Source organism: Mesoplodon densirostris, chromosome 4 (genome assembly GCF_025265405.1).
Source record: "Mesoplodon densirostris isolate mMesDen1 chromosome 4, mMesDen1 primary haplotype, whole genome shotgun sequence".
In the NCBI taxonomy this organism is placed as follows: domain Eukaryota; kingdom Metazoa; phylum Chordata; class Mammalia; order Artiodactyla; family Ziphiidae; genus Mesoplodon; species Mesoplodon densirostris.
The window spans coordinates 77,235,944-77,252,282 of NC_082664.1; the positions used below are offsets into that span (position 1 = coordinate 77,235,944).

The 16,339-nt window shown below is 41.8% G+C and overlaps 3 gene segments (V, D, J or C); all 3 read right to left on the reverse strand.

Moving 5' to 3' along the window:
* Nucleotides 1-3,059: 3,059 nt before the first annotated feature.
* On the reverse strand, nucleotides 3,060-3,688 carry LOC132488095 (T cell receptor alpha variable 14/delta variable 4-like). The segment is given in 2 exon segments: nucleotides 3,060-3,475; nucleotides 3,640-3,688. Coding segments are annotated over 2 exon segments (465 nt in total).
* A 2,638-nt stretch (nucleotides 3,689-6,326) lies between these two features.
* LOC132488096 (T cell receptor alpha variable 12-3-like) lies at nucleotides 6,327-6,977 on the reverse strand. The segment is given in 2 exon segments: nucleotides 6,327-6,691; nucleotides 6,905-6,977. Coding segments are annotated over 2 exon segments (417 nt in total).
* A 5,934-nt stretch (nucleotides 6,978-12,911) lies between these two features.
* Nucleotides 12,912-13,772, reverse strand: LOC132488097 (T cell receptor alpha variable 10-like). The segment is given in 2 exon segments: nucleotides 12,912-13,276; nucleotides 13,721-13,772. Coding segments are annotated over 2 exon segments (417 nt in total).
* Nucleotides 13,773-16,339: the final 2,567 nt, after the last annotated feature.

Below are 16,339 nucleotides of genomic sequence, written 5' to 3' on the forward strand. Positions count from 1 at the left end.
GTTAGTTTCTGCTGTACGGCAGAGTGAATCAGTTATACATGTACATATATCCACTCTTTTTTAGATTCTATTCCCATGTAAGTCATTACTTTACATTCTATTCCCATGTAAGTCATTACACTCTTTTTTAGATTCTATTCCCAATTAAGTCTATTCCCATGTAAGTATTCAGTAGAGTTCCCTGTGCTATACAGTAGGTTCTTTTTAGTTATCTATTTTATATATAGTAGTGTTATATGTCAATCCCAATCTCCCAATTTATCCCTCCTCCCCATTTCCCCCTTGGTAACCATAAGTTTGTTTTCTACATTTGTGACTCTACTTCTGTTTTGTAAATAGGTTCATTTGTACCATTTTTTTTAGATTGAACATATAAGCAATATCATATGGTATTCGTCTTTCTCTGTCTGACTTACTTCACTCAGTATGACAATCTCTAGGTCCATCCATGTTGCTGCAAATGGCATTATTTCATTCTTTTTTATGGCTGAGTAATGTTCCATTGTATATATGTACCACATCTTCTTTATCCATTCCTCCACTGGTGAACATTTAGGTTGCTTCCATGTCCTGGCTATTGTAAATAGTGCTGCAATGAACACTGGGGTGCATATGCCTTTTTGAATTATGGTTTTCTCTGGATATATGCCCAGAAGTGGGATTGCTGGACCATATGGTAGTTTTATTTTTAATTTTTTAAGGAACCTCCATACTGTTCTCCTTAGTAGCTGTAAAAATTTATATTCCCACCAGCAGTGTAGGAGGGTTCCCTTTTCTCCACACCCTCACCAGCATTTACTGTTTGTAGATTTTTTGATGAAGGCCATTCTGATCAGTGTGAGGTGATACCTCATTGTAGGTTTTTTTTGTCGTTTCTTTTGTTTTTTGCAGTACGCGGGCCTCTCACTGTTGTGGCCTCTCCCGTTGTGGAGCACAAGGCTCCAGACGCGCAGTCTCAGCGGCCATGGCTTATGGGCCTAGCCGCTCCACGGCATGTGAGATCTTCCCAGACCGGGGCACGAACCCGTGTTCCCTGCATCGTCAGGCGGACTCTCAACCACTGCGCCACCAGGGAAGGACCCCTCATTGTAGTTTTGATCTGCATTTCCCTAATAATTAATGATGTTGAGCATCTTTTCATGTGCCTCTTGGCCATGTGTATGTCTTCTTTGGAGAAATGTCTATTTAGATCTTCCACCCATTTTTTTTTGACTGGGTTGTTTGGTTTTTTTGACATTGAGATGCATGAGCTGTTTGTATATATTGGAGATTAATCCCTTGTTTGTGAATTCATTGGCAAATATTTTCTCCCATTCTGTGTGTTGTCTTTTCATTTTGTTTATGGTTTCTTTTGCTGTGCAAAAGCTTTTAAGTGTCATTAGGTCCCATTTATATATTTTTGGTTTTATTTTCATTACTCTAGGAGGTGGACCAAAAAAGATCTTGCTGTGATTTATGTCAGAGAGTGTTCTGCCTATGTTTTCCTTTAAGAGTTTTATATTATTTGGTCTTACATTTAGATCTTTATTTTTATGTATGGTGTTAGAGAATGTTCTAATTTCATTCTTTTACACGTAGCTGTCCAATTTTTCCAGCACCACTTAATGAAGGGACTGTAAGACATTCCTTTTAAGATTTCTACTCTATCTAGGGCTTCCCTGGTGGCACAGTGGTTGGGAGTCCGCCTGCCAATGCAGGGGACGCGGGTTCGTGCCCTGGTCCAGGAGGATCCCACATGCCGCGGAGCGGCTGGGCCCGTGAGCCATGGCCGCTGAGCCTGCGCGTCGGGAGCCTGTGCTCTGCAACAGGAGAGGCCACAGCAGTGAGAGGCCCGCGTACCACAAAAAACAAAAAAAAGGAAAGAAAAAAAAAAGATTCCTACTCTATCTAAAATTAAAAAAAAAACAAAACTCATAGTAGCCAGAGGACAGAGGCGCAGGGGGGTAAAGTGTAATGGGTGAAGTCGGTCAAAAGGCACAAATTTTCAGTTCTAAGTAAGTTTGGGGATGTAATGTATAGCACAGTGACTATAGTTACCAATACTGTACTGAATATTTGAAAGTTGCTAAGAGAATAAATCTTAAAAGTTCTCATCAGAAGAAATAAAAATTATAGCTATGTGAGGTGATTGATAGTAACTAAAAAAAAAAGATTTCTACTCTACACAACCGCTTTCAAAATGCAAATATAAGAGGCAGTTACAATACAAGATCACTTAGCAACCACCCATTACCATTCAAATTTTAAGACACTGAGAAAATGGAATTAGAGGTAGAAGGAGGAAATTAGAGAGAAAGAGTATTTGGGATTGTGTAACACTGATTGGAAAAGAGGGTCTGGAGGTGTCCAAAATGTGCCACATGATGGCAAAAATACTTTTGAAGGAGTGGTGCAGTGAAGGGCAAGAGCAGAGAAACAAGATAATTCATACTCTGCTTCTCACAATGTCCTTTTAAGAGCCACTAATTATTGATCTTTTTGTGGATAAGACTGATGGGAGGCAGGTAAAACTTACATTATGATAATTGAGCTATTCCATGCTAGAGGTGTTAATAAGATGGAATGAGGATTATCACAAAGTTTGTGACATATCAGGCACCTTAGAAAGTAAACAAGTGTACCATTAACTCAGGTAACAAAACTAAAATAAATGAATTCATTAAATGGTGTAAAACTGCATAATATTCAAAAAGAGGAAAATCACAAAGAGATTTCACAACCTTCCTTACTCAAAACAAGCCTGTAAAATAATATATATTCAATAAATATTTAATGAACAAATTGAAATGAAAATCCAAAAATTCACGCATACTTTTACTAATTTTTGAATCAGATGTCTCTGAATTTCCTTAGTCAATTATTCTAGCTCATTCTAATCACTAAATGGCAAGGATTTTATGTGGCTATTTTTTGTCTTCAATAAAAAATTTGAACCCAAATTTTCAGGGATAAGGATGTTTTTGATGAATGATAGCTCTAGACATGGTCTACGAACCCAGAGAAATATTTTCTTAGAAGGAGTGTTTTCCCTCTAACCCTACACCTGTGCTGCCACAGCCCTAACCACTTCTTGTCTGTGAAGGCAATTCCCTGCCCTGGTCCCTACAGCAGGCAGATGTATCAAGCAGAGCCCTGGGTTTTGGTATACCTCCCTCTAACACGCCTCTCACTGTGGGCTCACTCAGTGCACAGAAATACACTGCAGAGTCCTCCAGCTGTGAAGCTGAGATGGCAAGTTTGATGGATTTGTTTGCCTTCTGGAAATTCAGTGAGTAGCGACCTTCTGTTGCATTTTGCTGGTTATAAGAGTCCTGACGAATAAGGAGAATCATCGCCCCACTGCTGGGCTGCTTGTACCAGTATAGACTATAACTGGGTTCAGTTGTGTCATATATGCAGTCCAGGGTCACAACCTCCTTCTCCTGCACTAATATTACTGGTTGGTCTTGAGTTACCTTCTGGGCAATACTGGATCCTAAAGAAAAAAAAACAGAATCAGAAGTTTAGGAATAAGTACTGTGGAACAAAGAAATTCTATTTTACACTCTACTGCCCCTTCTTCCCAGGGTGCCCATAAACCGCCTGTTCCCCCAATCCTTAGGTCTTAGAGGGGTACAATCCCACTGGGGCCATCCTTACCTAGCCACAATGAAGCCATGACCACCTTCAGAAGGCTGGAGAGAAGCATGTTTGAGGTCTTCCACTACATGGAAAGTGTCTTCTTCAATTTCAAGGCTCTGCAAGGTGAGCTGAACCTGACAGGGTGAGGGAAGAATTGCTGGGCTATGTGTTGCTGCTGCCCCACAACAGGAAACAGGGGTTTCCTGGAGGAGCAAGTTGATGTGGGTCATGTCAGCTTCTCTATGGTCTAGGTGAGAGTCTCACTCAACCCAGACTTCCTTTTGCATTAACCAGCTCTTCAACTGATAGCAATTACATCTGAAAATAAACACGAGGTAAATTTGTTATTGAAAGGGAGATTGATGATTCGACCAACTGCTGTGTTTAGTCGTTGCGTCAGTGATGGAACTTATTTTAAAATACTATATATAATGGATTATGGAAACAACCTAAGATGTAATGATCATGTATCCTTACACTTATGTATGCTTTCCTTTCACCTAAGGTAGAAATAAATCACTTTATGATAAGAAGGCAAATCTCTTTAGACTAATTACTGCAGCTTCTTCAACCTATATATTGATATAGCAGTCAGTATAATTATTCACCACAACATCTGTTCAGTTACCTATCTTGGGACCTAATAGCAGGAGAAAAGATAATCTCCCTTTGCAGAAGACTAGAATGAAGCTTGCAGACATGGAGTCCTGTCACAGAGGTCCCCTTCTCTTCTCTATTAGTTTTGACAGCCCAGCTCTGTTCAGAAAGGCCAAAATAGATGCCAGAGTTTGGCCATTAGGTTATCAAACCTTTGAATTTATATTTTTCCCATTAACTCAGTTGGAACCCTAAAAGAGCCACAAGAAGCCCCTATATTCTGTGCGCCCAGCTCTAAAGGGAATATATTGCAGGTGACATCATACACCTCCATAAGACAGCTGATCGTAAGTTCACCACTGATTGTAATAAACATTTCTTTGTGTATGAATGTAAAAGGAAAGCCGTGCCTAAGGATATTACTAAACAACATGGCAAAAAACAAAGACCCATTGCCTATCATGGCCTACCCCTTAAAGTTCAACAAAACTTATACTCCTTGTCTCAAAGTAATTACAGCCTTGGCTAAATTGGTTGAAGCATCTTCAGACCTTGCTCTGGAATCTCCATTTAAATCTGATGGTACTACATACAGTACAAATTGTTCTCCAATCTAAAACACTCAAACTTTGTCTACCAATTAGTTGACTAATCATAAAATATTAATTTCTCCGCATATTATTCAACTTTGTTACACCTCTCAATTAAAGGATCTCATGATTGTACTTCTGTTATTCAAAATGCCTTCATGTCCAGAACAGATCTTTTGGACATTCTCATACCAAATTCTGAATTGACTTGTTTTTAAAATAATCTTACTTTAAATATTGAAAAGAAAAATACCAAGCTAGTTATGCAATAGCTACTCTAAACTCCCTTTAAAACCAATCATTAGCAGAAGCAAAATTAACTTAAGTAGCTGAACTTGTGGATCTCTCTTGGATATATTAAATTACAAAAAGTATACATACAATGTTAGTTATAGATTTTTAACACAGTTCATGGCTTCCAAATACTAGGAAGACAATGAGGTTTTTTAAGCATCTTAACATTTTCTTAACCTTCTTGTGTATCTCATGTATGCCTATTAAAAATGGATGTCAAATACATGAATTATTTGATGTCTTCATGTTACTCAAAGAAATTTTTGTCATAAAAACCAATTCTCATGGTGTAAAAGACTCTGTAGAAGCTAGGAAAAAATGCTTGAGCAGATTATTATGCTAAGCATCCCTTTCTGACTTAATCCTTATGCAAGCACCTCTTCTAGAACATAAACACAAATCCATGGAGAAGTTCAATTATTCCATCTTAGATACACAAAATTTGGCCCCAATTTTGTAAAGAATCATTAGGAATGATTGATTTGTTTGATTCACGAGGACAAGATATATCAAAGCCAGGACAGCTGTCTGGTGGAGCCTAATGATCTCCGATGAACTCTTGCTAAAGTCCTCCAGAGAAAAGACATCACGGTAGGGACATATTGGCTGCAACATTAAACAAACACTGGTGGGGAAACTTCTAGGATGGCAAAGAATGGGGTCAGTTCATGCCTTTCTTGGAACAAACAAATTCCCATAAAAATCTGTAAAGGTGGGATATGAACTGGAATACTGTCCCAAGGAAACATTTGGGGTATTTCGAAAAGGAGTTAAACAATTGCTTTTCCCCCATGGGTTGAGTATGTACTAGTAGTAGTATTTTTATTTCTACATGGGTTGAAGCAGTCTTTTGTCAGAGAATCCACTGCACTCACGATAGTTGAAAATCAACTTGATATTGTGTTTACACAATATCCACATGCCGCAGAGCGGCTGGGCCCGTGAGCCATGGCCGCTGGGCCTGCGCGTCCGGAGCCTGTGCTCCGCAACGGTAGAGGCCACAACACTGAGAGGCCCACGAACCGCAAAAAGAACCCCAAAAAACTAGAGTACAAAGAGAAGACTAGAAAATACTTCAAACAGTCATTCAGACCAAATTGTGTCTTTAATTTCCCTTCAGGGTCAATTCTTTTCAGACTTATAAAAATATTTCCCTCTGTTAACTCTTAATTCTCATTTTCATCTACAAAGCAAACAGAATTGCTGTGCCCTGCAGCCTAAGCTCTACATCAGGCATTGCTGGGGCCCCACCAGTTTTGGGTACAGACTGCAGGTGCCTGGGGAGCACTGTGCGCTCACTGCACAGAGGTAGGTGGCTGAGTCACTTGGCTCGGAGTCTCTGATGAGCAGGGAGACATACTTGTTGGCTTTATTGACATCGGCTGTGAATCTTCCTTCCTCTTTGTCTTTATTCAAAGATCCGTAACTGTAAACGAGCAACTCAAGGCCTTTGCTGGGGTACTGTCTGTACCATGAGAAGTACTGAGAAGCACTGTCAGTATAAGTGCAGTTGAGAGAGGCGATGGCTCCCTCTGGAACATGCAGAGATGCAGGGCTCTGCTCCACTCCCTTCTGCTGGCTCCTCATCCCTGTGCAAAGAGACAACGAATGGTCAGTCGAAAAAGCCTGGCTGGGTAATGGGTGCTTCCTCTGCAGAATTTAAGTTATCTTTTCACAGGCCTCCCACCACTACCTTCCCTTATTTAAGGGAAGTAACATTCATGTTTCTATCCATGGGCCTACAATAGAGAATGACTCCAAATACTTTACTTTATGTTCCCATAGAAATGACCCAAACTCACATGTTAACTGAAGCCACAGGATCACTAGTAAAACTCTTGAGGATTTCCTCATTCTTTCCTCCCCTGGTTCACTGAGGATTCAAATTTTAAACCCTAAAAAAAAAAAAAATGAGTCGAACTCAGACATTTCTAATTCTTCTGCCTTAAGAATCATAAAAAGAATCTGTTCTACCAGTGAAAAAACAAGATTTTTTTCACCACCCCTGCTACGCCACCAAGCTCCTCCTCTCATATACCTCTCTCTCTCTATCTCTCTCTCTCTCTCTCTCTCTCACACACACACACACACACAAACACACACACACACACACACACACGGTGAAATACATGAGAGCTTTCCTCAGAGTCTCTGAGAAGACACTGCCATCTTGTGGACTCAAGACAGTGATCAAAGAAATATTCAAAACATAGACCCTTATTATGTGAACTGATGAAAGTAAAAATCTGCCACTTTAGTAAAATTAAAAATTTGAGAAGCATATGGTCCAAGTCAATGTGTGTGGGGAGACCTTGATGTGTATGTGTATGTGTTTTATATCAAATGGCAAGGCTTGTGTGAGCAAAAGCAGTTATACCAAATGACCAATCCCTCACACTAAAAAACCAGTCCTGAAGTATTCTATGATATGATAGAAGTCTGGGGGAAGCTCTTGTGATTCAAGGAGAAGTTAATATTGTGTAGCTGTTCTCCACATCAGGCCAGACACCTCCTATCTCATTTCTCCACCTCCAATTTTTAAAGAAATCTATTTTCATTCAAAAGAATCCTTTGAAGACACAATGGCCTAAAATCTGACTGATGAAACATGTTTCCAACTCACAACCTGGGCATATTTTTAACAAGGTCAAGGACTAGAAGAGATCAGGATTCTTCATTCCATTTTGCACCAATGGCACATCTGTATGGAAACAGTGCTTACTTGGGCTGGCAGTAGTAGATGGACCTGCCTTCAGCGCCTAGAGTGTAAATAAAACCCAATGCACCTGTTCATGTGTCTAATTCCTCTTAATTCCTCTTCTTGTACACAGCACTGGCATCTAGGAATTAATCTCCAAAGTTATGGGTCTGGTATCCCTCTCTCTGTCTTTCCATCCTACCTTAACCAGAAAAATCAGAGGACTGGTTTTATCAGAGGACTATCTGTGCAAGAAGCATAATTGGGTCTAACACAGAAACAAGTACAGGAACTACTGTTCCTTCTTGTTTCACCACGTGCCTCATGTCCTTGTAGAAGCTGGTGGCTAGAGACCAGCAATGCAGCAGGTCCGTTTCTACTTGAGAACCAGGTAAACAGTATCCATCAAAGATGGACTGGTCACGCCCTTCCCTTTCCCACCGACAACTGTATAGGAAGTAGGATGAAGGAGAAGATGCTAATAATGAAATCCTTTTCTCTAAGAGAACATTGCCTTGGACAGAAATCACACAGTCTTTTCTCACTTTCTCCTGATCCTGGAATCCTATTATACTTCTGTCAGTGAATTTGACAATGTCCCACAGGGCTCTTAGGCTCTGTTCACTTTTCTTCATTCTTCTTTCTTTCTGCTCTCTGACTGGATAATTTCAATTGACCTATCTTCAAGTTCTTTCTCCTGTCTATTCAAATCTACTGTTGAATCCCTATAGTGAACTTTTTCTTAGGAAATGTTCTCTGTGTAACAACTTCTCTGCCCTGAGAGAGCTCTGAGTTATGTGAAATATAGGCAAGCCCTTTGCCTTAGTCCTTCACGAGCCCCCCAACAGGTCACACAATCAAGGTTTATTCTGTGATGACCAAGTGCTCCGCTCCCTCCACCAGGAACCCACACTGGGAACGCAGGCGGCCATCTAAACACTGTCATGGATCCAGTGATGAAAAGACGGAGCAAGCGTTAAGTTAAAATGCCACAAACCTTCCCTACCAGGTTTCGGTTACCTTTTTCTTAAATATTTGCTTGGTTGCTGCATACCTTTCTGTGGTGTTTGGCCAGAGTGTGCTGATTAATGTCTTAAAGTTTTGTATCTTTCTAGGCTGTCCCCTTCCGGGTTCTTTGGCTAGAGAGAAGACTTTTCATGGACTTTTTTGTCTGCACCTGTTGGCATTTCCAGGTTCCTGGCTTCTCCAGGACTCACTTGGGTTATATGAGGCAAAAGAAAACTCAGGGAACTCACTGCTCTATCATTCCTCAAGCCCCAAGTTCCTAGCTAGTCTAGCTTCTTCTCTCCAAATTCTTATGTTTTGTTTTTACATGTGGTCCAGGCTTTTAGCTGTACTTAACAGGTTGAGTAGAAAAAAATACACCTACTCCAACTTGCCAGAAGTGGAAAGCATAATGCTTCTTTCTTTCCCTGAAGGGCGAACCTCTGACCAGCTTGGTTAATACACCTTACTGGTAGTAGCCCAGTCAAAATGGCATTAAAATTTCATTCTTCGGGCTTCCCTGGTGGCGCAGTGGTTGAGTCCGCCTGCCGATGCAGGGGATATGGGTTCGTGCCCCGGTCTGGGAAGATGCCACATGCCGCGGAGCGGCTGGGCCCATGAGCCATGGCCACTGAGTCTGCGCGTCCGGAACCTGTGCTCTGCAACGGGAGATGACACAGCAGTGAGAGGCCCGCGTACCGCAAAAAAAAAAAAAAAAAAAAAAAAAAATTGTCATTCTTGTATAGCCATCTAGAATAAATGGCTGGTCCTAAATCAAGCATAAATGATTATCCCTGATTATGATTTATCATTGGATAAATGTGGTCCTACATCATGAAGATAACTACCATTTATTTGAGTACACTGCTCTAGGAATTCCTTACAGTGGCCCAGCAGACCCAAGGTGGTGAATATAGTTGGTCTCTGTAAATGGCATGAAAATGCCCTTGTCTTTCTTGTTCTTTATCCTCCTATACAAAAGTTTTGAGTGTGATTAGGAAATGACTAGAAAAAATGACATAGTTATAGTGGCTAGAATGGTCACACCAGTTTTGTGGTGGTGGAAAAAGAGCAACAGCCCTGGTACCAAGGAAGGGAGAAACTTAGACCCTGGAAGGTTTGTGTTTGTGGCACGGAGGGGGATTAATACCATCTTTGTATGCTAGACCCAGCACTGCATCCTATGAGAACAACCATATGGTCTGTGAAAACAGAAAGACTCATATGAATATGGCTTGTCCTGGACTATTCTGCTGTGCTTGACACCATCAGTGGAAGCTGCTCAACATGGATTACCATCCCTGTATGTGTACAAACCTATAAATCAGCACAACCTTGTTTCAGTATGACTGGTACAGACATATATGCTTCTAATGTCTGAGAATCCTGAATTATGCCTCACGAATGACACTGCTCATATAGCATAACCAAAGTGAAGTAATGATGATTCTAACTAAGCTTAACAATGAACTCCAAACTGGATCGGGGACTTCCCTGGTGGTGCAGCTGTTAAGAATCCGCCTGCCAATGCAGGGGACAGTTTCAAGCCCTGGTCCGGGAAGATCCCACATGCCACGGAGCAACTAAGCCCACGAGCCACGACTACTGAGCCTGCGCTCTAGAGCCCGTAAGCCACAACTACTGAGCCCTCCTGCTGCAACTACCAAAGCCCACGTGCCTAGAGCCCATGCTCTGCAACAAGAGAAGCCACTGCAGTCAGAAGCCCACACACCACAATGAAGAGTAGCCTCCACTAGCCGCAACTAGAGAAAGCCCGCGCACAGCAGTGAAGACCCAACGCAGCCATAAATAAATAAATAAACAAATAAACAAATAAATAAATAAATAAAATTTATTTTTAAAAAATCTAGTCTCCTATAACACGTTTCTACTAAGGCTAATTATTTGAATATGTTCCCTAAGGAGACTTTCTTGTGCAGTAATTTGAAATCAAACTTTGACGTGTGCTCATAATTATTTGACTTGAAGTTCCTTTTATATTTTCCAAAGTCTTTTGGACATGTCTTATTTTTTCTCTTAGATATTTCACTGTGGGGTTACTAGCCTTCAAGTTGACCCAGTTCATTGAAATTACACCTGACAAAGTGAGGTCAGTTGATTGAGGACAGGCTGAGACCCTGAGTGGATCTAATTATTTAACAGAGCTCACTGAGCCAAAAAAGGCCAGAATCTGAGTCTGCAGGTAAGGGCCAGAGAGAACTGAATTGTACCACATACCAAGCAAGGAGAACATACACAGAGTTGAGAGTTACAAGGGTGGGAATGACAAGAAGGAAAAAGGGAAAAAAACAGAGAAGGGCCAAGCAACATTTATTCAGTAGATATTTCTCAACTGACTACTATACGTTTTTATAGATGATAAAATACATGTGCTCTAAGTTTATGTAATTTTGTCCAAAGTCACACCATTTAGTAAGTCAGTTGTTTTAAACTCCAGATCTGATCATTCCAACATCCCTGCCATGTCTGGTTGATGCTTGCTCTGTGTCTTCACCTTGTGTTTTTCGCCTTTTCGTATGCCTTGTGATTCTTTCTTGATAGCCAGACATGATATACTGAGTGAGAGAAACTGCTGAAATAAACCTCAGCAATCTGGTGGTGGGGCGTGGGGGGAGGGAAAGTGTTCTACGGCCCGAAGATCAGTTCACAGCCTTTCATTGTGCCTATTCCTCTGGGTCAGTTAGGCTCCAATAATACCCAAGCAGGTTAGGCTGTGGTTAACTAGTTTCCGCTATGGGGAAACTCTTGTTAAGAAAAAGAGTGTTCTGGTGCATTTCAAAATAGTCCCACACCACCACCCCCAGAAGCATCAGGGGATTTTTCTTCTATATTTACTGCGGATACCTGGTTGATCTCCTGGAGGTAAATCTCACAACATTGTGGGGTCCCTCTATGACTGCTTTTAACTCTCAGACTTGTCCACACTGAGCCTCCAGCAATTCACCGATGACAGTTCAGGTTTTCCAACTCCAGCACTGGTTCCCGCGGCAGTTTCTGCTCTGAGTCTCTGCTCCAGTAAGCTGCAGCTCTCTGACTTCACTGTCTGTCTCTCCAGTCTTAGAGGTAGCCGTTTGTCCTTTGTCCTCCTCTCTACAGATCCCAGGACCGTTGTTGATTTTTCAGTCAGTTCAGCTTTATACCTGTTGTTAGTTCAGGTGGTGGCTTCAAAGCTCCTCACATTCAGAACGAGAAACCAGAAGTCCCCTAGTTTTTGTTTTTTAATAATCTTTATTTTGACTTTAAAAGTAGAGACTGTGAACAATAGAAAATTAGAAATACAGACAAGGAAAGGTACAAAAATAAAAATATAATATTCCCATCACCCAGACCTGATCATTTTTAATACCTTAGTATATAGCCTTCCTGTTTTTCTCAATTGATATATGCCTTTCATATACATATTTATCTCATCTAATTCTCAAACCATATTTAAATTTCTCTAATTGTCCCCAAAAGGAGCATCACGCTAATTTGTCAACCTAGGACTACACATACCAAGTAGGCATTCTGTCACTTAAGTCTCTGTTCTAGAATACTGATAGTTGAAGAAGCTGGGACAGTTTTCCAGCTGCCTCAGAGTGACTGTGCCTGCCAGTGTCATGCTGGCATAACAGTCTGAGCAGTGATGTCCTCCAAAGGAGCAGCTGGTGAAGGCAATAAAAGAGGTGGTGCAGCATCTAGAAAGTTGCCCTGATGTGGAGCATGGGTAAATTGGTATGGCAGATCTCTCCCCAAAGAAAATTTTCTGAGAACTTGGAGAGCCATTAAATGAGGACTAAAAACTTCTCAAGGGGAAGGAACCTTATCAAATATTGTTATAAGCCTCATCAACACTTTGCTTTAATATCCAGTAGACATTCTACTGGTAGCTGGACCCCACAGAGAGCTGAACTCTTCCTTTGAACCAAAATTATCATCTACTTCAGGGCAGTAATGCACCTTACCCTTGGGAATAGCCAGGTGTAGCAGTTAACTTTCTGTGTTGAGTGAGGATACCTCTATGTTAATAGACATCTAGGCTCAAGTTCAAATTCAGTCGTGTCTGAGAGAGAAGTACTAGCTCGCTTGTGAAATTACATACGACATTAAAAGAAATGCTCCCTGACAGCCTCCAGGTGCAGGTTTGGGTACTGGCTGCGAGTGCCTGGGGAGCACAGTGCATCCACCACACAGATGTAGAAGGCTGGATCGCTGAGCTGGGCAGCTGTGATGTGCAGGGAGCTGTGCTTGGCACTTGCATCCAGAGTGGCTGTGTACCGTCCATTCGATTTTTTGCTGTCACTGTAACTCATGATTATCAGGGAAACAAGACCTCTCCCAGTGTCCTGTTTGTACCACCTTAAATTGCCAAAGGGGTTCACTGTATAATTGCATTGAAACGTGCAGTTCTGTCCCTCCAGGACCGTCAGGGATGGAGGACTCTGTTCCACTTGGTTTTTGCCACTCACCCCTATTCAAAAAGCAAAGAGAGATCTGAGAGATAGATCATCCTTTTTTTTTTTTTTTTTTTTTCTGTACTTGGGCCTCTCACTGTTGTGGTCTCTCCCGTTGCGGAGCACAGGCTCCGGACGTGCAGGCCCAGAGGCCATGGCTCACGGGCCCAGCCGCTCCGCGGCATGTGGGATCCTCCCGGACCGGGGCACGAACCCACGTCCCCTACATCAGCAGGTGGACTCTCAACCACTGCGCCACCAGGGAAGCCCAGATCATCCCTTTTTAATGCTTTCTAATTTGCATCCCTTCCTCTTCTCCAAAATGAATCCCAGGTGAACCATAAAATGACCCCATATTCTTCCCTCCTCCCACCCCAATGCAATACACCTTGGCTGAAAACCTTTAAAAATGTTCCCTGGACTTCCTGTGTCAACCTGGCTAAAACTCTTCGTTAACTTACAGCAAAAATGAAGCCACAAAACCACCAGGGAGGTCCTCACATGCTTCTCCATTCTTCTGCACTGGGCTGTCCCCCAAAACTGACTTGTCTATTCAACATCTTTTACTTCTTACATTAACAAAGGGATTCTCAGGGAGTATGCTTAGCCAATCAGAGATTACATGCCTAATCAGTCAAAGACCAGGTTTTGCTACTTTATACTCAATCGTATCTACAGGCAGGGCCAAACACTGCAAACACTGCCATCTTGGGGTCAGAGCTACAGTTGCTCAAAACCTCTCCTTAGGCTTCTTGCTAAGTTTCTTCCTCTCTATTTTCAATCTAATACAGAATATAAGCCCCTACAAGTCTCTGTAAGCACAGTAGTTTAGTACATAAAACATATGTTTGAAAACCCCAGTATGAATTCTGGCTGTATTGGATAGGAGAGTTAAGCCTCAGTTTTCTCATCTGATAATATGTGTAGTAACACTTACCTGACTATTTCTGGAAGATTTAAAAGACATGATGCAGGCCATGAGCAAGATGGCAGAGGAGGAAGCCCTAGCTCTCTTTCCTACACAGACATGGATTTAACAATGATATTAATACCAAAATACCTTGAAGAGAAATTCAGAATCCAGCTAAAAGTAAAAGCACTCAAGGAAGCACCAACTGAGACCAGTGACATTTGCAGGGGTAAGAAGAGAATTTCACTTTACCCGCATCAGTCCCTCAGCCAAGTCAGGATAGCTCAGTACTAAGAAGTTAACCAATGCCCATGATTTCCCCCATGGGGGAGGGGAGTGATACTGGAGCTTGAACCTGACCTCCAGTCCTCTCAGGTCACCCTCTGTGGGGTGGTTTTCTATCTCATCTCATACCAAGTACAGAATGACAGGCAGAGAGCAATCCCTTGAGACAATAAGAAACACAGGAAAATGGAGGATGTCTCCTTTACTGCCAGTTCTGCTCTGTGGAATTGGAAGAGCAGAACTGAGGTTTTCCCTCCACAGGGGGAGAAGAAAGCAGGGTGGGGGTGGGGGGAGAGCTGGTCTTATTCCCAGCATTTCAGAGTGTCCTCTGTAGAGCTGGTTTCTATCTCCCTGCATTCAGCACCCAGGTGCTGAATGACCAGCAGAACCTGGTCCCTTGGGACAGTAAGAAACAAAGGAAAGTGAGGGTATCATTCTACAACTAACACTGCCCTGCAAGATTGAGAATAAGTGCAGAACTGGTTTTACCTCCACAAGGAAGGGAATGAAGTGAAGGGGGCCTTATGCCTGATAATTCAAAGCACCCTCCATGGAGCCAGTTTCTACCTCATGCTATACTTAGCACTGACTGACTGGCAGAGCTTGGTTCCTGGAACAGCTGGCAGCAAAGAAAAAGGAATGCTGTGGTATTACAGCTAGTACTGCTCTGCAAGGTGGGGAAAAGCACAGAACTGAGGTATTTCCTCCAAAAGAGAGGACTGGAACTCAAGGGGTCCTTGTTCAACCTTACAGTGCACTCCCAGTTCTGGTCTCTATCTTGCCTCATATTTAGCACTGCTGACAGATGAATGTCTCCTCTGGTCAAAACCAGACCATAAATACTGGGAGAGCTACCTGCTTCTTCAAATGCTCAGGCAACAAAGAAAATCTACAAGGTGCATAAAAACTCGAGAAAACATGATACAATCAAAGTCAGGAAACATATCTCCAGTAACCAATTGAAACGGAAGTCTGTGAATTACCTTACAAAGAATTCAATCATCAACAATCATCTTCAAGAAGATCAATGAGTTACAAAAGAACACAGAGAGACAACTAAATGAAATCAGGAAAACAATACATGAACAAAGTGAGAAGTTCAACAAAGACATAGAAGACATATAAAGGACCAAACAGGAATACTGAAGCTGAAGAACACAATGCTGAACTGAAAAATTCATTAGAAGGGTTAAAATCTGACTTGATCAAGCAGAAGAAAGAATCAGGGAATGTGAAGAAAAGTCACTAGTCAGAGGATCAAAAGAAAAAAGAAGAAAAAAGAGTGAAGAAAGCCTGAAGGACTTATGGGAATTCATAACATCATAATAGACTACTATGAACAATTACATGCCAACAAATGGGATAACCTAGAAGAAACAGACAAATTCCTAGAAATACACAACATACCAAGGATGAATCATGAAGAAATCAATAATTTAATTTGAACAGAACAATAACAATTTGGGAGATTGATTCAGTCATCAAAAACCTCCAGAGGGCTTCCCTGGTGGCGCAGTGGTTGGGAGTCCGCCTGCCAATGCAGGGGACACGGGTTCGTTCCCTGGTCCAGGAAGATCTCACATGCTGCGGAGCGGCTGGGCCCGTGAGCCATGGCCACTGAGCCTGCAGGTCTGGGTCCTGCGGGTCTGGAGCCTGTGCTACGCAACGGGAGAGGCCACAACAATGAGAGGCCCGCGTACCGCAAATAAAAAAATAATAATAATACAAACCTTTTGTAATCAAAACAGTATAGTACTGGCATAAAAACAGACTTACAGGCCAATGGAACAGAAGAGAGTGCAGAAATAAATCCACATATGTATGGTCAACTGATCTTTGATACAATGGGGAAAGGATAGCTCTCATTTCCAATGGAGAAAAGATA